Below are 24,379 nucleotides of genomic sequence, written 5' to 3'. Positions count from 1 at the left end.
CCTTGATCAGTAGAATTGCAACAGTCATTGAGAAGTGATACTATTTTTTATTTGGAAGAGTTTAATCACTCGTTTAGGTTTTACAGTTGTTTGGTTAAAGCAAATAATGCAGCAGACTTTGGCCTAGTAACTGGCAATATCTATTTTTCCCCTGTACGTTCGAGAAGTGATACTATTTTTTATTTGGAAGAGTGATCTATGTTCTTCTTATTGTCATTTCTTCACTAATTCGTTTTGGAACCTGTAATTCCCATTGAATAATTGGCTCAGTTTTGATTAGAAAGGGAAAATATATATATATATACACACACACTGAAAATCTAGACAGCTTTATATATAATATATATATATATATATATTCTTGTATTTGTAAATGAAATTCGATCTAACCAAAACATCAACCACTTTACACATCATCAAAACACATGAGATATAGGTTTTATTAAAGAGACGACAACATTTCATTTTTTGTTTTTTTTTTGGCCCCATTTTATACATAGCTAGCTAGCTCTTGATTTCTGGTTGATACAACTATATATATTGAATTCAATTAATACATTATGTGCATTAATTAATTTCTTGCTACATGAGCCGCCCTGCAGTACTAACCTCCATATATCATACATAATGTAGAGATTTTTCTCATAAATCTTTTTACTTGATCTTCCAAGTCAATACTACTCGAATTCATGCAAGCTGCGATTAAAAATAATTTGTTTTAAGTGTGACTCCATGCTCCCAAGAACATCAGAGTTCTTATTGGATCTTCGGCTCTGTAGCTCCACTTTCGTCTCTCAAGTTCTTTGGAAATTGGAACACTACGTGCCTCCCAATTAGCCCTGGACTTGGCTATGGCTGTTACAGCCACCTCTCTAGCCTTTCCAAGAAATTGAAACCACATTGTTTTTCTGAAAATATGCTTTAAAAATTTGTGACAAATACATGTAAAGAACGGTTTCTTAAATTCTTCCATGCCTGTGCGACCTTGACATACTACAAGAAGAAGCGAAACTCACAAGGGAGTGGTAGACTAGTAAATCGCGTCGAGGCCGTGGATTGCGAACAGAGCAAGGGAGAGAGGGAGGGCCTCGGGTTGCTAGACTAGCGACGGCAACAAAGGTGTGGGTACTGGCGAACGAGGCCCCTAGAGGCGGCGATTTAGAGAAATCCGAGAGAGAGAGAGAGAGAGAGAGAGAGAGAGAGAGAGAGAGGTGAGGCCAGAAATAGATTAGAGTCGGGACTGGGGGAGAAGAGGGGGTGGACGTCCAGGTGAGGTGGCGGTGGCGTGGTAGGGTCATTGGCGACGAGTTGTGCATGGCAAAGGCTAGAGGGAGAAGAGGGATTGGGGAAAGATGGGGGGAGTGGGTAGCAACTGGAGGGAAACAAATTCGCCGCAAATGGTATATATTACAGCCTCGACGCATGACAATATTCGCCGCAAATGGTATATATTACGGCGATTTTCCTAATCGACGAAAATAAAGTTTAAAAAAGTTTTTGGCGGCGACAAAAATCGCCGCAAAAAGTAAAAAGATCGCCGCAAAAAATAAAGACTAAATTCATTTTCCAAATTCGCATTGCAATTCAGCAATGACTTGGAAATCGCCATGAATAAGGTCTATTTGCGGCGATTTTTGTTGCGGCGATTTTAAAATAGCTGGAAAAGACCTAATTTCTTGTAGTGTGAAATTTCTTCGACCCCATTTCAAAATTCTAAAGGGGTCATTCATCAACATAGTTGTGTTGAAACTCCACAACAAAATTCTGTTGTGTAAAGAAAACATCAACACATTATGAATATAGCTCGAGCCCTACTGTTTCAGTCTCAGTCACATATGCCTCTCAAATTTTGGGGTGATGTTGTCCTAATAACCACTCATATCATTAATAGGCTACCAGCTCCTGTCTTGAAACACAAGTCTCCTTTCGACATGATGTTATTTCGGCCTTCTCCTTCTTATGTCCATTTGAGAACCTTTGGTCGTATGTGCTTTTCTTTTACATATTACATATATAGGTCTCAAACCAAATTTGACCCTAAAACTTGCAAATGTATATTCCTTAGAAACCTTTTTGGTATCAAAGATTACAAGCTCTTAGATATTGCCACTAATCAGCGGTTTATCTCACGACGACATGTTGTTTTCCGTGAAAACCAACTTGATCTCCCCCGACTGATGATCAACTTCATCTGTAGTACTTACACTCAAGTCATATGTACTTTGTGACAAAGACTGAATTTGAAAATCTGAGATTCCTTAAAATATTCATTAATCTGATTTTTTAGGTAAGAGTTGATCGGAGATAGATCATAAAATATAACTTTTGAATTAGAGATTATTTATTGTTACTTTATTTTGGACAACATTAAATGTTATGAGTCGACCCATACTCTTTAATCCATTATGAGATCGATACGTATTATTACACAAATCGATACGTATTGTTACTCAAATTAATATATAACATAAAACTTCCAACAAATGGTTAATTTTAAAAATTTGATCATTTTAAGTAACGGGCGCCGTTTGGTGGGCAACTTTTTCTTTAACCATTTCCAATATGTATATACGCAACGGCAGCAACATTAATATAATTGACATATATATATATATATATAGTAGGGAGTGCTTAATTTACTCAGCAAAATATAATATATTGGGATTTCTTGATCATGGCTCGTAATTGCAATATTGTAGAAACTACAAACATTAATTTAATGATTTATTCCTTTTAACCATCAATTTATTGATTGATCTTTATTGTAAATTTCAGCTGGTTCCATACCATGCAATAAAACTACCAATTAGAAAGCATCCCATCCCGGCCAGAACTATAGGAAGCTCCTAATTAAGCTCTGGGAAGATACCTCCTTGCGATGTCCCCACCTCCACCATTAGGGAAAAACCCACCAGGTATACGCTCACTGCCACTTCCGTACACTATCCTTAATATCTCCGGTGGCGTCCGAGCATATGAAAGAGAATTAGGATCAGCAGACAGGATGTTACTGTTCGTACGATTCTCTGCTCCAAGAGATAGAGGAACCAGGATGCCTTCGTCTTTGATGCCACATGCGGCCAGCTTGTTCCTAAGCCCTGAGATACGGTTTGTGAATTCGGCCACCGTAAGGTTGTATGGCCGCACAGTTTGGTTGGCTCTCTCGTACAGTAGTGTTCTTATGACCGCGTCCTGTCCTGCCTCCACGCCCAGAAGCGAAGCAACCAACTGCGTACCAAAAATACATATACTTAGAATTTAAAGGATTCATGCATGTTGCAGAGATCCCGGATAGTGATAGATAAGACTCTTACACTTCGAGAAGTTGCTCTGACAAGACTTGGAATGGTGCCAACATAACCCACTAATCCTACATAGGGAATCACATACGATGCTAAGAGATAGCGGGTTGTGTCAGCGTAAGGGTCAAATGGAGGGATCAATTTGAAACCGACTGCATTGTCAAATACGTTTGCAAAATTCTGAACGCTGAGGTTCAGCAGCGGCCTTGGAATCCCTCCTATTCTACTAGTAATTATAGCCCTGAAAAATCATCATCAATCTGTTAAATTAAGAGACATTCTAATCAACGAACAACAACAATAATTTCATGAATGCATGGAAAAACCGACAATTACATGATGGAAGAAACGGATACCCCTTCATGCACTGTTCATAAAGGGTTTAAGTTTCCAGCAAATCGGAAAAAGGCACCACGATAAATCTGAGAATACTTTTAAAACTTAACAAGTATCATGTGGTATCGGTATATATAAATAGTACCTGAGATGACCAACTTCTTGATAACCGAACTCCTCGATTATTTTAGCGACTAAAGGTTCGAGATTGGCCTTCCTAGCACCGATCGGAGGAGGACCACCCCTAGCCAGAGATGGAGCGATGCTGTCAAGTCCTCTACCAATTGCACCATTCAGGAAAAACTCTGCTTCGAGGAACTCCAGATTAAGAGCAAACTGAATCCGGTCAGTATCACCGGCGACGATTGGTTGACAATTGTGATCACCAGCAGTAGTGGCCATGACCACCAGGCTGAGTTTCAGAGCTGAAACCAGAAAGATAAGGAAAGCAGTAGTACGTCTGGCCATTGTTTATCGATATCTTAATAATGAGTTGGGTAGTACATGTTTGGCAAGATACGGGCTTATATAGGCATCCAAAAATGCTAATATACCGACAGTTGGATCAGTTACGACAATTTTTTTTTTATTTAGTAATTAAAAAAAATTAATGACGTTGTAAATTTTTTTAAAAATAAAATTTAAAAATATAAAAAAATTGAATGAAAAAAATAAAAATAAAAACTTTTTTGCTCGACCGTCTCGTGCTACACCTGCAGACATCAATATGCGTTCGACATGCGAGTCTGACGCTTACGTGTCATGTGGAATTTGTCCAAAGTGCTCTAGTAAGCTCCATGAATTTACGTTTTCAAAATTGTCATCGAAATTATATTATTTTTTCTTTTAAATATTTTTTAAATTATCTTTAAATATTTAAAAAATATATATAAATTCATTAATAATCACTTTCTTAATTAATAAAAATAAATAAAATAAAATATACGAGAGATCAAAGTTAGGGGATAAAATTATATGGCTAAATAGTATTATCTATTTTTCTATTTTTAGTAAGAGAAATTATTTTTATAGTTTTTAAATATGCAACTCTTACGCATTCTGTGAGAAAAAAAAGTAAATTTAGTGACGAATTTCATATTTTTTTAAAATAAAATGTGTAAATCTTACACAACCTAAGACTTTATCTAATAACTTTACTCTTTCAGGAATTAAACAAAAACTAAAAGAAAAAGATGGTGCGATCGATATTATATAATATGGACGACATTAGTGCATGCCTGGTAACGGAGAATATTATCTGCTTGTTATAAAAGTGGTTGTACTAGCTAAATAAACCAAACTGTTTCGTCGAGATTAAGGTACTAGCTAGATCAGTAGAAATAGTATATGTCGAACTGCCAATAAAGAGTTTAAAGTCAACTGATTACGTGGAAGTAATCGTTCCACCCATTTGGGTGAAGTAATGTACTGTCTAATTACCAAAGCCTGGTTATTAAGATTGTATAGAAAAATTCAAATGATATTAATATATCGACAGTTAAACTTGTCAATCAGAGAGAAAAATACATCTTCATATGTTGTTTATATGGTAAGATTTGATTTACGCTATATAGAGGTACAATAATTCATATTTGCAGATTGTATTCGTGTCATGTTAAGTCATAAATATTATATTATATGGATCAATCCGAACTTGATCTGTTTAATTAAACGGATCAGACTTTAAAATCCGAATCTAACCTATTTTAATTAACAGATAACACGACACGACCCACTGAATCCATTTAGTAATTTTTATTGAGTTAACCTAGAGATAACTCATTTAACCCATTTCAACCATCTTCAACTCGTTTAACTCGTTTGATATAAATGGGATGAGCGACTTGTATATTTATTTTTTTATCTCTTTTTCAAATGTTGTACTTATTACAAAACCAAAACCCCACTTGCTTTTCATACTTAATTAATACATATAAGCAAATTTTAGTAATAAATTACATTCCTCTATTTTTCAACCCCTTAATTTATTAATTTGTGACTTTAGAAAAGTCTAAAAAAATGTACATTTTCACTTATGGATTCATGCATTGAGGTCCACAAAATAATTGCTGATTTTATCTCCGCACAAATTTATTTGCCAATTAATATCCATATTGACAAGATACCATAAAATTGATTTCCTTTCAAACTTTTTAAACAATGGATGATCAGGACACACTACTTGTAGTTTGTATCTTTTGACTTCTTGAAGACATTATATATTGAGACTCAAGTACTAGTTTTTAATTTTCAAGACTTGAGATCCAAGTTAATTAATTATGTAACATCCTGCATTTTAGTGTATTTTTACTAAAGGATTATTTTTATTTATTTAAATTTTATTCTCGTATTTTAAAATTGGTTGGATTTTTAATGAGTTTATTTCTATGATTTTAATTTGGTGAAAATTATTTTTATGTGCTTTCTTAATATTTATTTATTGTTATGCATTTAAATTGCTTTTAATATTTATTTAATTACTGTGGAATTTAATTATTTCAATTTGACTTTAACATTACGTTTAAATTATTTTATTTAACTTGAGGTTTTGAAATCGTTTCCGTTGGATCATTTTTGTGACCCAAGTTATGAGGATTGGACCTCATTTCTTTTCCCTCTATTTTTCTTTTCCTTTTCTTTTTCTTTTCTTCTTTTCTTTTCTTTTTTTTGTTTTTTTTTTCTTCTTCTTCCCGGTTTCCTACCCGGTGCGCGACTCTCTCTCTCTCTCTCTCTCTCTCTCTCTCTCTCTCGCCGTGCATTCCTCTCTCCCCCAGCCCGCCGCCATGCGCCGACGGTGGTCAACACCGCCCGGCTCCTCCGCTCCCCCTGCCGCCGGCGATCACCCCCCTCCATTTCCAGCTCCTCCATCGCCGCTGTTAACCACCACGAACCCATTGAAGCCGCGGCGTTCCATGCACCACTGCGCCGCCGTCGCGCCACCTCCGGCCACCATCTTTCTACCACTTCATCCCCGACCTCTTGGCAACCCATTGGACCCAACCCCAGCTCCGATCCGTCACCGGTGAAGCCCCACCAAGCCCATTTCCGATTTGTGCATTTTTGGCCTAAAACCACCCCTTGCGCCGCCACCCACGGCAAACCACCACCACCACTAGTTTCACCGACCTCTCTAGGCCATACCCTACCATTTTTGGGTCTTCGTTTGTCCTCGTTGAAAAGTGGGTATCTGTGACCCACGGCCACAGTGTATTTTACACTGTGGTGTTGCTCAGACATCACCACTTGCAGCTTCGTGATCCTCCGGAAATTATTATATTGCACTGTAAGTATTTCTCCAAAGAACTTTCGTAATTTAAATGTATTTTTACACTAACCCATTTCACTGTATTTTTTGGAATGCCGGACTGAGTCCGAGGAGTTCGGGGGTCGGATGGATTTGTGATTGGAGTTGTTTGGTTGGATTTGACTGGATTGGTAATTGTTGGTTTGGATATTGTGTTGGTACATGTGCATTTCATTATTTCATGCATGATCATGTTTGTAAAAGAAAACTGGGTTTTTGTGTATTGCATTCATGTTCATGTGTTTATGAAAACTGGGTTTTTATGTGAGAATGGATTTTTGGTGCGTGTGTATCACGACCCCAAGCCGAGATGGGGCATTAACTCGGTGGAGCTCCTCTGGTTACTCGGGAGCGGAATATACTGAGTAACGTCCCCTGGATTGTCGCCGGGCGACAATGGGATCGGACGAGATGGTCTCGTGCCGACTCCGTGGTCCTTCTGCTGGCGGGGACTAGAGGATGTCTGGCCACGTACGTGCTGGGCGCGGAACTGGGCATCGCTCGTTGCGTAGTGTGGGTGCTTGGCCATGTACGCGCTGGGCGCAGAACTGAGCACCGCTGCGAAGCCAGGACGTGCGGATGGTCCATAGGGGAGGCCATGGTGCATATGGAAATAATGCATGGTGCATTTGGAATTATTTCACTATTTTCTGGGAAAATAGTGCGAGTTGGATTTCTGGATAAATCATTTTCTGGGAAAATGTTTTACGGATATTTTGGGTCAAAATGGGATTTTGGCGTGTGTTGGAAAATTATCATTTTCGGGGAAAATGATGTTTGTGGAAAATCATGTGCATGCATGTTAGTTGCATTTAATGCATTTTATATTACGTTGTTATTTGAGGTCATACTTACCTGCGATACCATTTTGTGGTAACGCAGATTTTGATGCTGAGGAGGAGGAGGGCGAGCCTGAGGAGACGGCTCTGCCTGAGGAGTGATCTGGGATCACTCGTTTGTATATCTGGAACTATTGTAAATTATTTTATGGATGATTGTATAACTGCTATTTAAATCTTTACTGATGTTTGATTGTAAATAAATTCTGGTACTTAGTTGACTATCCGTTGCGTTATTTTATTTGTACACTGTTGCATGTACACACACTGGCACTTCGTTGGGATGTGTGACCGTGTTGTCACCATCCTGGCATCTCGATCCCTGTGTATTTATATAAGGGGGATTGGGGGCGCCACAGGTGGTATCAGAGCAGTTCGGCTCTGGGTAAAACCACATGTCCCTTAGGATTGTACCAGAAAATTATTTTTATTATTATTTTAAAATAATAAAATTTTTGTTTAAGTGGTGTAAGTTAAGTTATTTATTTTATATTATGAGTTTATTGCTATTTTATTTTATGTTAACTGATGTTATTTGATTTATTTGATTTTATTGCTTTAATTAGTGTTTACCTTTGGTTGAGTATGGTTTTATTGGCTTTATTTATTTTATTGTATAATAATTCTGTTGTTTATTTATTTATTTGTATGTCATTTTAATTTAATTGTTTTATTTTATGGCGGATTATTTTATTGTTATATTTATTTTATGGTGAACTACTTCATTGGTTTTATGCATTTTGTCGTATGTTATTTTATTTATGGAATTTTATTTTATTTTGTTTTGTTCGAAATTGAAAGGCGGGTTAAGGGTTATGTTATGACAGGAAGATGGTACGACTGAGAAGGCCATTGTTAGGCTTAAACATTGGTATAGTAGGCCTGAACTCTTGGTGATTGGTTGTTTTAATATCAAGGCTTGAACATCAGGGTCTGGGTGGACTCTTTGGATTAGGTACTCAAGTTGCTGCTAAGGAGGGGAATAATTTTTAATTGCTTAGGATAATTGAGGATTTAGGTTCCGTAGAATTTAGGTAATGAGTCTTTGGGGTAGGAGGTTGTAAGTTCAACGAATGTCAATGTTAGATTTATGAGAAGTTCATCTAAGGTTTGTGGCCCCATAGTTTTTTAGAAAATAAGTTAATGGGATTTAAGCTGGTAGGTTCAACAAGCAATTAAGAGATTACTTAGACTAGAAGTTTTTGATCTTGCCGACCTCGATAAGCAATTTGATAACATTTGGGGTTTTAGAATTTACAAGTTTTATAAGGCGAATGTTTTAGATTTGAGTTCATCGATCTTGAGGATTTCAGGAAATGATTTATATCTGGGTTAAGGTTTTAGAATTGCAGAGTTGAATGGCTGAATTAAAATAGGATTGATCTGAGTTGAGTTACTGATATGAGAATTTTTTTAGGGGAGAATTTCTTTGGAGATGGAGGATGTTGATCTAGTTCGGTTAATAATTGTTTTTAGCTTGAGGTTACAGTGACAGGTTAATGATTTAATCTATATCAATTTTAAGGATAATAGATGGTGATGATTTAAGAAATGATTCTTATTGATTTCGAGGATATAGGTTTAGTGATGGAAATGGTAATGATGATCACATGCACGTTTGGAGGATTATTGGTTTTGGCTAAGGGTGCGTAAGATTGATGTATAGTAGTGGTGAGTGGTTATGGATTTCGGAGAGTATAGGTCCTAGTCTCATTTGGTTTGGAAGAAGTAGTTTTGGTTGGTGTGGAAGAGGAGTCAACACAATAGTAGTAATTCAAGAGACCTTGGCTTGGAGTTTTTGGTGAGTCGATCGAAGTGTGCAATTGAAGTGGGTTACTCAATGAATCATGGTTGGGAATAGTTATTGTGATTATCTTCAGGAATTAATTGTGACTTGAGGTTACCTAGGAATTTAAATTTTTGAGGCTATACTTTCTTTTGGAGTTTGAGCATCTAGTTGGTTGAATGAAGGACATTGTTATTTAACTTGAAGAGAGATTGATGGGATGTCATGTATGGTGTATGAAAAGATATTCGAAATTGAAGCTTAGGCATCAACAGTGGATAATATGATCAAGTATGTGGGGGTAATAAAGCATTAGGATCCTTGGGTGCTTTGCAATGGCTTTTGGTAGATTGAAGATTTGATCAGTATGGTTTGCCCTGAGGTTTAATAGTGATGTGCTATTGAAGGAACTAGTTGTGTTAATACTAGCTTATTGGAGTAGAAATAGGTGGGCGAGTTACCAAGGAGGTTTTGTTAATGTTTTGGTGAAGTCAATGGTGGTTCGTTGTGAGTTTAGTCACCGTTAGATTAGATGTTGTTTAGAATGTAGATGATGAGCTTTTGGGTTTAGGTTGTTAGGTAGAAGTCTCTAGGCACTCTTTTTGATTCGCTAGGTTGGAATTGAGTCTTTCAAAGTATGTTCCTTATCGTAGATGAGACGGATGTATTTTGGGTTGAGGTTGCTTATTTTTTAATTTGGGATGCTGAGGTTGGTTGATATTGGTTTTCTGTCAATGATCATGGATGTATTTTATAGAATTTGATTTTGATCAAGGCAGTAGAAATTAATTGAGGAATTTGAGTTAGAACTCGTGGTTTTGGGAGAGAGTATTTTTTCTACCAAATTGTGATAAGAGTTTTGGTTAGTAGGAATGGAGCCACCTTGTACTCTTGGTGTTAGTTTCATGAGGACGTAAGTTTTATGCATGTGGCGAATATCAGAGTGCGCAGCAGAAGCGTGGTATTTTTGTTGTAGTCAGGAGTTCAAATTGTGCTGATTTGAAGAATTAATAGTGACTTGAATTTTGAGAAGATACTTGTAATTGGAGATTAATCATTTAGTTGTGCAATTTGTTATTGATGGTTAACATTGGAAGTGGCTATTAGGTTTTCAATAGTAGAATTCCATGAAGGATCAAGTTCAGTTTATCAGGAAGAAGATGGCTGAAGCGCAAAGTCGCCAGAAAAGTTACGCAGATACAAAAAGAAGAGACTTATCCTTTGAAGTAGGTGATTGGGTTTATCTTAAAGTCTCTCCTATGAAAGGCGTTAAGCGCTTTGGTAAGAAAGGAAAGCTTAGTCCAAGATATGTTGGCCATTTTCAGATCGTAGAGAAGGTTGGGTTTGTTGCTTATAGAGTGGCCTTGCCAGACTATTTTGGTGGTATGTTCTTAGTCTGCTCTTAGTTGAATGTTATTCCTGTCTTAGTCTTAATGTTGACCTTGCCAATTTCGAGGACGAAATTTTATTTAATGGGGGGAGGATGTAACACCCCGCATTTTAGTGTATTTTTACTAAAGGATTATTTTTATTTATTTAAATTTTATTCTCGTATTTTAAAATTGGTTGAATTTTTAATGAGTTTATTTCTATGATTTTAATTTGGTGAAAATTATTTTTATGTGCTTTCTTAATATTTATTTATTGTTATGCATTTAAATTGCTTTTAATATTTATTTAATTACTGTGGGATTTAATTATTTCAATTTGACTTTACCATTACGTTTAAATTATTTTATTTAACTTGAGGTTTTGAAATCGTTTCCGTTGGATCATTTTTGTGACCCAAGTTATGAGGATTGGACCTCATTTCTTTTCCCTCTATTTTTTTTTCCTTTTCTTTTTCTTTTCTTCTTTTCTTTTCTTTTTTTTCTTTTTTTTTTTCTTCTTCTTCCCGGTTTCCTACCCGGTGCGCGACTCTCTCTCTCTCTCTCTCTCTCTCTCTCTCTCTCTCTCTCTCGCCGTGCATTCCTCTCTCCCCCAGCCCGCCGCCATGCGCCGACGGTGGTCAACACCGCCCGGCTCCTCCGCTCCCCCTGCCGCCGGCGATCACCCCCCTCCATTTCCAGCTCCTCCATCGCCGCTGTTAACCACCACGAACCCATTGAAGCCGCGGCGTTCCATGCACCACTGCGCCGCCGTCGCGCCACCTCCGGCCACCATCTTTCTACCACTTCATCCCCGACCTCTTGGCAATCCATTGGACCCAACCCCAGCTCCGATCCGTCACCGGTGAAGCCCCACCAAGCCCATTTCCGATTTGTGCATTTTTGGCCTAAAACCAGCCCTTGCGCCGCCACCCACGGCAAACCACCACCACCACTAGCTTCACCGACCTCTCTAGGCCATACCCTACTATTTTTGGGTCTTTGTTTGTCCTCGTTGAAAAGTGGGTATCTGTGACCCACGGCCACAGTGTATTTTACACTGTGGTGTTGCTCAGACATCACCACTTGCAGCTTCGTGATCCTCCGGAAATTATTATATTGCACTGTAAGTATTTCTCCAAAGAACTTTCGTAATTTAAATGTATTTTTGCACTAACCCATTTCACTGTATTTTTTGGCATGCCGGACTGAGTCCGAGGAGTTCGGGGGTCGGATGGATTTGTGATTGGAGTTGTTTGGTTGGATTTGACTGGATTGGTAATTGTTGGTTTGGATATTGTGTTGGTACATGTGCATTTCATTATTTCATGCATGATCATGTTTGTGAAAGAAAACTGGGTTTTCGTGTATTGCATTCATGTTCATGTGTTTATGAAAACTGGGTTTTTATGTGAGAATGGATTTTTGGTGCGTGTGTATCACGACCCCAAGCCGAGATGGGGCATTAACTCGGTGGAGCTCCTCTGGTTACTCGGGAGCGGAATATACTGAGTAACGTCCCCTAGATTGTCGCCGGGCGACAATGGGATCGGACGAGATGGTCTCGTGCCGACTCCGTGGTCCTTCTGCTTGCGGGGACTAGAGGATGTCTGGCCACGTACGCGCTGGGCGCGGAACTGGGCATCGCTCGTTGCGTAGTGTGGGTGCTTGGCCATGTACGCGCTGGGCGCGGAACTGAGCACCGCTGCGAAGCCAGGACGTGCGGATGGTCCATAGGGGAGGCCATGGTGCATATGGAAATAATGCATGGTGCATTTGGAATTATTTCACTATTTTCTGGGAAAATAGTGCGAGTTGGATTTCTGGGTAAATCATTTTCTGGGAAAATGTTTTACGGATATTTTGGGTCAAAATGGGATTTTGGCGTGTGTTGGAAAATTATCATTTTCGGGGAAAATGATGTTTGTAGAAAATTGCATATTTCATCATGTGCATGCATGTTAGTTGCATTTAATGCATTTTATATTACGTTGTTATTTGAGGTCATACTTACCTGCGATACCATTTTGTGGTAACGCAGATTTTGATGCTGAGGAGGAGGAGGGCGAGCCTGAGGAGACGGCTCTGCCTAAGGAGTGATCTGGGATCACTCGTTTGTATATCTGGAACTATTGTAAATTATTTTATGGATGACTGTATAACTGCTATTTAAATCTTTACTGATGTTTGATTGTAAATAAATTCTGGTACTTAGTTGACTATCCGCTGCGTTATTTTATTTGTACACTGTTGCATGTACACACACTGGCACTTCGTTAGGATGTGTGACCGTGTTGTCACCATCCTGGCGTCTCGATCCCTGTGTATTTATATAAGGGGGATTGGGGGCGCCACAAATTATACGGCCAATATTGAAAAAGGCCAAGGCGAGCCATGAGTTTCCTCCTGGATGCATGGCCTGTTTGGAGTTGCATTAGGGTAGTAAAAAATGTTTAAATAATCTGATCAAAAGCATTTTAATGATAAAATTATGTTGTTTGATTGTTATATATTAAAGTACTTTTTAATTTTAAAAAAAAAACTAAAAAGTTTGTTTAAGGAAAAAGATTAGTCTTTTTCGAATAATGTGAAACGTAGTTTCAATTTTAAAAAAAGTAAAAATATACATATAACTTTTAGATAATTATAGCCTTGTCCTTTGATCTTATATATCATAGACACGACACTACCTCAAATGACCTTTTATGTCATTTTTACCTCAAAAAATATTTTTTTATATGAATAATACTAGATACAGTCTTAAGGTGTGCAACTCTTTATGCACTCCCTTTAAAAAAAAGTGCGGTCCACCATTAAAAAATAATTTTTTCATGCAGGTCTCAGATTTATCCATTTTTTCAAAAGAGTGCCCTAAAATTACAAATATCATTTCTTTTTTTGTATTGTTTCCAAATAAATGTAACATGTTTGAAATTACTTTAAATGGGACCCACATATTGGGTTTATGCAGCCTGGCTCAGTCCACTCGAGCCTAGCACAGTCCAAGCAGAGAGTTTGCTCGTTACTCACTTGACAGATGGCTCGAATGGAGTCTAAGCAGAGAGTTTGCTCGTTAGCCGCTTGATATATGGCTCGAGCAAAAGACTAAACAGAGAGTTTACTCGATGTGTGCTCGATACGATACTCAAGCGAATATCCTAGGAAATGGAAATTAGGGTTTCTGCCGTGTAACCCTATAAATATGTGTTTTAAACACTGTGATCGTACGATATGCACAGTAATACGCCCCAAATATTGTACCTTGTGATTTCTCAAGTTAATAAAATTATCTATAACTCTGTGGACGAGGCACGTAGTCGAACCACATAAAATCTGTGTCATGTGATTGATTGATTGATTATTTCTTGTTTATACTTTCTTTATTGTCATCGTTTTTCGCAACACCACACTATTACACAAAACTCACTCAAATATCTTAACTTATTACTATTTACAAATAAACTCATATCGACCCTAAAACAAATTAAAGGGCAAGTGTCGTACGATAGGACGCACCTTGGGCAAGTGTGATAGGCTAGGACGCGGCATGGGCAAGTGTCGTAGGATAGGACGCAACTTGAAGCACGCGTAATTTTGTATTCTCATCCTAAGTTCTTAGGATACTATGCTATTAAGATTATTAATATAAACACTATTTATTAATGACAATGCCTTTTATAATAAGATGAGAGTACGTACCATATGTCAATATTACAAGTGTATATAATAATTACTCCTTATCGTATCTCCTCACAGATACAATATGAAATAACGTATTCTATATCTTATCTCACTTTATAAAATTTTTAAAATTATCAAAATTTTCAAAATTTCTCATTATTTCATTCTTAAACATCACTCAAATACATCATTTTTCATTTTCAAAATTTCGGCATTTTTATTTAATCATTATCTAATCTGCATTATTCAAACAAAAAAACCAATATAACTTTTACAAACTTCAAAATAAAACATAAAAAATCAATACAATTTTTACAAATTTTAAAATAAAAATAATATTAAAAAATATTATTCAAACAACTTTTTAATTTTATCTATTAACTTTCACAAACTCCAATACAATACCTATTCTTAGAAATATTTTTATTGGATCTTTTCTTCCTCCTTACCCAATAAGATATTTTCACTCAAACTATTTTATTATTACAAAATTTTGAGATACTTTGAAGATATCATGAGCATCTAAACATGCTAGATCATTTGAAGTAACTCTTTCTAATTTTGTGTCTTTTAGAGTGAGACTATTCACTCGAGTATAGATCTAGGTACTCGACTATACTTAGAGCTCGATGTGTAGTGCATCTCGAATTAACTTGGGTTATAACCAGGGCCAATACCCAAAAGAATCTGGGTTTTGGAAATATCTGTATCTCGTAGGATGATAAGGCCTAAATGAAAAATAGGGATGAAACCTGCATGGTGCGGGGCGAAGTGGACCCACCCTTGTTGGAAAGTGCGGTTCGAGATGAAATGTTGTCTGCGTCTAGAATTAATTTTGTCTTTTAGCCGTATGGTAAGAATTCATAATATCCTTTGGAATATGCCAAACTGAAATAATGTAACGAACCATTAGTGTTGTTCTCTCTTTTTTTTGATAAAAAGGATCTCATTCCATTCATTTAAGAGGACATATAACTTTGACTTCAAACAACAAGTCAATTACAAACGTTAGTAGAATCTCAGTACACTATTGTGACTGACATGGTCTAGTCCAGACGACTTATCTCTAAAGACCGAAGTCTAAGAGATAGCACACCTCTGTTCCCAACAGAGTTCACAGTAACCAAACATAAAACTCCAAACCCAACTAGGTTGGGTATGGAGAAACCAAACCCCAACATCACCGACTAAGCGGAGGGGGGACAACACCCTTCGGACTTAGGTCCGAAGGGACTAATGTTTTTGGATTTTTTTGTTTTCTTGAAAATAAAGACAATGCATAAATAAATTACATAGAGAAAACACTGTAAAAAGAGAAAAACAGTGCACAAAAAACGCCTCGGAAGGAAAAATCGACGGTCGGTCTTGGGAGATCTAGAGTCGCCGGTTCGGGAGCTGGGACAAAAAACGCTGTTCTCTCTAATCTCGTGTACGTTGCCCACTTTGCAAGAAACTGCACCATCTATGTGAGATCTCTAGTTTCACTTGATTTTTATCCATATTATTTTAAGGTGTTATTTTATTGTATTAATTAAATATGTTATTTGTTTTGGTATTTTATTTTAATTTAATTTAGAGAATGTTATTTTTATTATTTGTATTGTTTTTATTTTTGGACTTGTGTTTATTTTTGGGCTTTTTATTTGCTTGATTATTTATTGGGCTGTGTGTGTGTGTGTTTTTCTCTGTGGGCCGTGGGTGTGTGTGTGTATTTTTTTTGGTGACCCGAAATCCGGCCCAGCCCAGCAAGGGGGCCCAGGCCTTGTGCGGATCACGGCCCAGCCGTGCGGCCCGTGAGAGCCCAGTCTCTCATTTGTGGAACGGCGTCGTTTTGATGGAGCCCTAGCTCCATCTTATTTCCCTTCTCTCGCGCCGCACTCTGCAATCTTCTTCCCGATTCTTCTTCTTCCTTTTTCTTCTTCATTTCTACTTCTCCCACCGGATCTCCACGCAGCTACTGCCGAAATAAATCCCAGCCGAGAGCCACCTCCACCTACGTCTCACTCTCTCGTGTCGTTCGGCATGCACCCTGAAGGTTTGCTGTCAACCCGTGGCATCGCACGATCACTAGCTCTTCCGCAAGCTCCTCGGTGGCGATGGGCATGGCTTCCGTGAGTGCCGCCGTGCCACGCGTCCGCAAGAGGATTTCTTTTTCTCCACGGCATGCTGCCGTTATTTCCTTCCTCCACCGTGCGACACGCACGCCATGCGAACCGCCATTTTTGGCCTATAAGTAGACCACGGCTTCTCATGGGTTGGGGATCTCCATTGGAGTGTGTTTGGTTTTGCTTGGGTTAAATTAATCGGAATTTTTGGTGTGATCCGAGAACAATTTTCTCTTGAAATTTCTGGGTTTTTGGTTTGTAAATCCGTGAGGTGTTGTGATGTTTGCCGAGCTCTTTGTGCTTTCAAAAATCTTGTATTTTGGTTGGGATTGTTGTTGAGTTTTCATCTGTTTTGTTCAACCCGTGAGTTGAGAGAAACGGTTTTCAGCCGTGAGACGCCGTCGCCACTGTTGGCAGCACTTCCTTTCACGTGATCTTCCAGATTTTTATCAATTTCATCGTGTGTATGTAATTTTCTCTTTATTTAAATATTAATTGTAATTTCTCAAATTTATAAATAAATTGTTATATTTATTGGCTTTATAAACTGTTGTTTATTTGTACATTATTGGTTTGATGAAAATGTATTGTATTTGTTGAAGTGTTGGGCTTTAATGGTATTGTGAAAAATGGGTCTTGGGCCGTCAAAGTTGTTGGGATTTTAAATGTAATTGGGCCTTGGGCCGGATTAGTGGATGGGACTATGGTGTATTTATGAAATCGTGTTTCGGCGTTTATTGAGAACTTGTAAAATGAAATATTTAAATGCGTTTTCTAATAAAACTGTTGAAATGCATAAATTATCATTTTGTTAAATTATGCGGTAATGTCACGAAGTCTGTTGGTTATTGATACTGTTGTGTGGATGCGTGTGTTTCACGACCCCAAGCCGAGATGGGGCATTATCTCAGTGGAGCTTCTCTGGTCACTCGGAAGCGTAACAGACTGACGTGACATCCTCTGAGTTGTCGCAGGGCGACGACGGGAACAGACGAGACGGTAACGCTCTCGTACCGATTCCGTGACCTTTGGCTGGCGAGGTTAGAGGATGCTTGGCCATGTACGCGCTAGGTGCGAAACTGAGCATCGCTCGTTACGAAGTCTCATGCACGGACGTTACCCGTGATGTGACGAAGAGAGCCAGGGTGTGCGGACGGTCCATAGGGGAGACCATGGTGCATGCGTGAATTCATAATAAATATGAATGGGACAAAAATGGGATTTTTGGGGTAAAATAATACAAATGATATTTTTGGGAAAGAAATGTAAGTTGTTATTTGTCTGCATAGGAACACGTGTTTGTATAAATATGTTTTAAATCTCTTGGATGTTATTTTAGTTAATTACTTGCTGAGATGTTATAATCTCATAGTGGTGTTTACCCTACGGTTCCGTTTTATGGTACCGTAGAGTTTGACGCAGAGCCCGAGTATGAACCTGAAAGACCGACTCTGCCAAAAGCTTAAGTCGCTGTTATGTTCAGCGTTTTGGGACTTGTTTCCATTATGTTATTTGCTTTCTTTAAATTATCTGACGGAAGACTGTAAAATATTTGTAAAGTTATTTTGCTGTTTTATGAACAATTCTGGTACTTAATAAAGAAAGACCCTTTTATTTTCACCGTTACGAAAATTACTGTACATTTTATGTATGTTGTACACACTTTGAGCACTGAGAGTTATTGGGGTGCGTGATCCGTGTGGTCATCATCCCGGTGTCGAGGGCGCCACAATCTACATGATGCGGTACCCTCTCCAACTGGTAAAACATCCCAAGCAATTCTCCCACACATTAATAACATTAAATATCTATCTTTGAGTTAGGGTTTCCATGATTTTTCCAATCCACCTTGGAGTCTAAGGGCATGCATGCACTCATACTATCATATATAGCTTCCACTCAATAGATAAGCCCAAATTCATTGTAAAATTTTAAGAGCCAGTTTGGATAGTGAGATGAGATGAGATGAGATGAGATAGTTTTAGATGAGTTGAATTAAATATTATTAGAATATTACTTTTTAATATTATTATTGTTTTGAAATTTGAAAAAGTTGAATTATTTATTATATTTTATGTGAAAATTTGAGAGAAAGTTGTAATGATGAGATGAAACCATCTATAAATCCAAACAGGGCATAAATCTAACTCCCTTTTCAATCATCAAGATTAATTCAGGTCATGTAATCCTCACTCTCATCCTTTATGACATTTTATTTATCGTGATTAAAATATATATAGTTACTTGCACTTAAAAATATTTGCAATTCATAAAATTCATACAAGCAGACTATTAAAGACGTGTTTCACTACTATGCACTCCCGATCTTCTGCAACCAAAGAGTAAGGTGGCTTGGGGGGTTTGATAGGGTGCCTCTGATGCGTAAGTCAGTAATGATAAGAATCTTCTTAGAGCCAAATTCTTCGAGAGCTTTCATTAGCGTATCTGAATTTTTTAAATAGAGCTTCGGACTTCTTAGGATCACCTAGACTAACTGTTTTGCCCACTATTTGAAATTTGAACTCCAGAACATTCGGGCTATTGACTCACTTTGAATGAGTGAATATCCCACCTGTTTCAGGATAAGCGGGTGGGCGTTCATATCCTTAACAAACTGGCATGAGCCCTATCGTGCCAGAGGGTTTTGAGGTTTGAGTGGAGTGATTCGTCGGACCACCATGACTCAGACCCATGGTAGCACCCTGCAAGCCCTTATGATGGTATTAAAACCCTTCTAATTATCCCACGGAGTCTCATCATACATTGTGTTATGAGATTTTTACACTAGATGTCGTTAGGCCCTTTCAATAGAATTGAAGCCCCACCATAGACATTGTGTCAAGAAAGAGAACATAAAATTCATGAATATTTTATTTTAGGATGTGACCTTTAATTAACTAAATATTATATGCACTCAAAAGTTGGAACATTAGATCACCCTCGATCGGGAAGACATGACGAGCAACATGTTATCATGAAGTGAATAAAGAGATAATGACTTTAATCACTCGTTTAGCAGCATCCAAAGTATCCTTGATCAGTAGAATTGCAACAGTCATTGAGAACTGTTTAGGTTTTACAGCTGTTTGGTTAAAGCAAATAATGCAGCAGACTTTGGCCCAGTAACTGGCAATATCTTTTTCTCCCCTGTACGTTCGAGAAGTGATACTATTTTTTATTTGGAAGAGTGATCTATGTTCTTCTTATTGTAATTTCTTCACTAATTCGTTTTGGAACCAATAATTCCCATTTAATAATTGGCTCAGTTTTGATTATAAAAGGAAAAAAAAATATGTATATATATATATATATATATATATATACACTGAAAATCTAGACAGCTTTGTATATATAATATATATATATATTCTTGTATTTGTAAATGAAATTCGATCTAACCAAAACATCAACCACTTTACACATCATGAAAGCACATGAGATATAGGTTTTATTAAAGACACAACAACAATTCATTTTTTTTTTTTTTTTTTTGGCCCCATTTTATACATAGCTAGCTAGCTCTTGATTTCTGGTTGATACAACTATATATATTGAATTCAATTAATACATTATGTGCATTAATTAATTTCTTTCTACATGAGCCGCCCTGCAGTACTAACCTCCATATATCATACATAATGTAGAGATTTTTCTCATAAATCTTTTTACTTGATCTTCCAAGTCAATACTACTCGAATTCATGCAAGCTGCGATTAAAAATAATTTGTTTAAGTGTGACTCCATGCTCCCAAGAACATCAGAGTTCTTATTGGATCTTCAGCTCTGTAGCTCCACTTTCGTCTCTCAAGTTCTTTGGAAATTGGAACACTACGTGCCTCCCAATTAGCCCTGGACTTGGCTATGGCTGTTACAGCCACCTCTCTAGCCTGCCTGAGCTTTTCTCCGACAGTAGTTCTCTTTGGTTCTTCAGCCAGAGAACCATCGCCGGAGATCTGTACTGAAGGTTTCATACTCGGCCTTTTTAACAATGGTGATTGTGTTTTAAGCTAAGATATATAATAGAGTTGAAGAGGAGAGACGTTGTGAGGCCATCTATATATAGAAGCATAGAAAGTATCATCTTGGGATGGTATGGGTCTGATGACATGGGAAGATGCTATGAGTGTTGGGACCCACATGTTCTTTAAGATTGGGTTGATTCCAGATTTTTGTGGATGACAACGAAGCTGAATAGTTGATGGCGTGGACCAACTTGTGTACGAATGATTCCTAATGTCTTTTTAATAATTTTCCATTTGTCAGTTTCTCGATCCGATCTTCTTGTTAATAATCTGTTTATTCTTTTTTGAAATATATTGTAAGAAAATAACATAAGTTTATTTTCTTTAATTTTAAAGATTTATGATCGAAATTTGACATGAAATGAATAGTTCATGGCTTCCAGATTGCTTTATTCATAAGCATCATGGAATATATATATATATATATATATATAGCAATAATGATTTTATATTAAGATTTTTTTTTTTAAAAATATTTAAATATATTAAAAAAAAAATATGCAGTCAATTTGAGCGGGCTGCTTGGGCAGCAGAGCAGCCCAACTCTTGGATACAACCCATTGCCCGAATATAAATTCAAATCTTAATCAAACAAATTCTAACCTATAAATTGTTAAATATTCATATATATCGTACTGTTAACGTGATACCGTTCATCAATCAGTCAATCAGTCATTATTTTTAAAATTATAAATAATTTTTAAAATATTAGATTCCACCGTTCGAGTGATGCTACACTCACATAGGATTCTCACCGCATCGAATGGTCAAAAAAGTGTTTATTTTTTGCTTTTCTTTTAAACATTTTTCAAACACTTGAAATATTTATAAAATATTACAAATTTATTAAAAAAATATTTCCGTTAAAAAAAAAAATTGGTACAAAAAATCGATGACACTACTCCTGGGAGTAGTGTTTTTCTTCTCTTATAAAGTAGAAGATAAATTATATTTATAGTCATTAAGTGAGTAAATGTTTTAAAAAAAATAAATAATTATGAAATCTATATGAAATATTTATTTTTTTATAATTAATTTTATTTTTTAAAAAAATAAATACACAATATTTACACAATTATCTAAGTATTATTCAATATAAAATCGATAGATAAAAAATTCCAACAAAACTCGAATAAAAATTAATTGTAGAAGTTGATGAAAATAGTGCTCCATAATTCTGAAAGGACTGCAAATGTGTACAGATTATTTGTCACGTGCTTATAATTTTCTTATCATAGGATACCCACTTCCATTAATTCATATTCGACTTTACTTTTAATTAGTACACTTAAATAGATTCCATATGTCACAACTTGACAAATGTCGATGGCTGGCATACACATATCATATGGCACGTCCATCACCTTTAATCAACTGTATAGATCGAGATGCTGGGCATAATATTCTTGTTTGTAATTGTTGCTGATAAGACTGCTCGGCTATGTAAATACGATCAATCCAACAAAGAGTACCACTGTACTACTGTTTCTCATAATCTAATTACATCTTTGTAAATAATTTATCATTTCCTGTAGTCTCTCGAAAAAATATTATATATTATATTCTAATATCGATATGGACATAACTATTTCTCGAGAAATGATCTGTATAAATTTTAAATAGAAAAGTCACATGTAAGTCCTTATAAAAAAATAAACTCCACCTTAAAAAAATAAAAGAAAAAACTATTATTTATTAGTGGGATATACCCTTTTATAAAGCACTTGTATATATAAAACTTATCTATTTGAAACTTGTACTTAGCATTACTCTTATTTTATTCTTCGTCTTACGTATACCAATTAATGTGATGACGTCACTTCATCAAATTTTGAGTTTTCCATATGATTTTAATTTCAAATTTATATAAACGTCCTTTATTTGAAATAAAATTTTAAAAATATCATGGATGTATAATTTTTTTTTTTTTATGAAATTCAATGATTAGTGAACAATAGTACTTCAGAACTATAATATATAACATAACTAAATCGCTCGTGGGCCTTCCATTAATCAAAGCTAAAAGAACTAATTTGCACACATGGATCAATCCATTGTACACAGTTGTGGGCTTAAAATCATTGCGCGGCTCACTAAATTCTGGCATTATTGGGCTTTTGAAAGCAATCACGAATTTATTTATTTATTTATTTTGACACTTTATAACCATACTTAGGATCTATTTTTATCTGCATTTTAAAACGTTTGTTTTAACAAAATACAATTAATATTCAATTTAATACCCTTTTTTAAGTCATATTTTGAGACAATCTTAACTTGTTCCAAGCAACAAACCGACCTTGGTTTCGAAGTTAAAAACAAGAAATTTGACTTTATGGACGCCTCATTGGGTTAAAAAAAGGTGAGTCGAGGATTAGCATATTGTAGAGAAGGAAAATGATAGTATGATTATCAAATATGCCTGTTAATATATTTTAATTTTTTTTATTAATGATTAAGAAAGTGACTATTAGTGATGCATGCATGGATTTGTATTTTTTTATTTTTTTAATGATTAAAGATGTTTAAAAAATATTTAAAAAAATAAAAATAAAAATGATTTATATTGGTATGCAAATTTGGAGTGCACACTAGCATTGTCCCTATAAAGAATACTCTCACGATTTTAATCCCAGCCCAATGATCAGGCTATGAGTTCTGCAATTAGATCAATACGCCCAAGCCTTTTAGAAAATCGGAACTACCAATATCTCTATCACTTCAACACCTATTACTTCTATCAACTAATATATGTTGATGGAAGCTGTCACTATTGGGTTATGGAGTCTGGTAGGGGTGTAAGAAAAAAATCAAAAAATTGGTTGAATTGGACCGGACCTAACTGAGCTGGTGGGTTTGGTCTGGCTTGTAACGGGTCCGATGCAGTACCAATTTTTAAAAATGAAAAACGGTTCTAAATCGATGCGATATCGGTTTTCATATTTTAAAAACCGATTTAAACCGAACCAAACCGGTACATATATATTTTTAAGTTTTTATATTATATATATTTTTATATTATTATTATATATATTATAAGCTACATTTCTAATTAATATAACATGAAATTCTAATCTTATTATTCAAGTCTATTAATCTTATAATATACTATTAAAATTACACATTGATTATACTATTTTAATCTTATTATTCAAGTTTATTAATCTCACTAATAAGTTAGACACTACTTATATTATAATACTATAATTGAACATTAAAGAATTAGTAATTGTTAATAATAAATACTAAATTTTCACAATTAGGTTGAGTATTAAAAAATTATAATATTAAACATATATAATGTCACACGTGTAAATAGTAAACCGAAAAATCGGACCGGACCAAACTAAAATTGGAAAAACTAAAAGTTTCGATTTTAGTAATGAATTGGTCCATATCGGTTTTTAGATTTCCAAAATCGGCATATACCAATTTGGTTCCAAAATTTCTTCAAAACCAGACCGAACTGGACCGGTTACACCTAGAGTCTGGTTTTCAATTGAGAAGACATCAAGCCGAGAGTTCGCTCGACTCTCACTCGACAAGGCATTCAATTAAAGCTCAGACAAAGAGTTCGTTCGAGGTGCGCTCGACAGTTGACTCGGGCAAAACTCAAATAAATTGTTCGTTCGAGGCA

The 24,379-nt window shown here is 36.2% G+C and overlaps 1 protein-coding gene and 1 long non-coding RNA gene across 2 annotated transcripts; both read right to left on the bottom strand.

The window, feature by feature from the left end:
- Window positions 1-348: 348 nt before the first annotated feature.
- Window positions 349-20,762, bottom strand: LOC121259331. The gene is made up of 2 exons (XR_005939565.1): window positions 20,599-20,762; window positions 349-868 (listed from the first exon to the last, which is right to left on the bottom strand). It is a non-coding gene; the product is annotated as an uncharacterized LOC121259331 (long non-coding RNA).
- Window positions 2,636-4,133, bottom strand: LOC121259330 (desiccation-related protein PCC13-62-like). Its single transcript, XM_041160879.1, has 3 exons — window positions 3,784-4,133; window positions 3,315-3,543; window positions 2,636-3,228 (listed from the first exon to the last, which is right to left on the bottom strand). The coding sequence occupies exons 1-3, from the start codon at window positions 4,104-4,106 to the stop codon at window positions 2,851-2,853; spliced, it is 930 nt and encodes a 309-aa protein (XP_041016813.1). The 5' UTR covers window positions 4,107-4,133; the 3' UTR covers window positions 2,636-2,850.
- Window positions 20,763-24,379: the final 3,617 nt, after the last annotated feature.

Source organism: Juglans microcarpa x Juglans regia, chromosome 4D, assembly GCF_004785595.1.
Source record: "Juglans microcarpa x Juglans regia isolate MS1-56 chromosome 4D, Jm3101_v1.0, whole genome shotgun sequence".
In the NCBI taxonomy this organism is placed as follows: Eukaryota; Viridiplantae; Streptophyta; class Magnoliopsida; order Fagales; family Juglandaceae; genus Juglans; species Juglans microcarpa x Juglans regia.
This window is presented reverse-complemented; position numbering and strand designations above follow the sequence as displayed.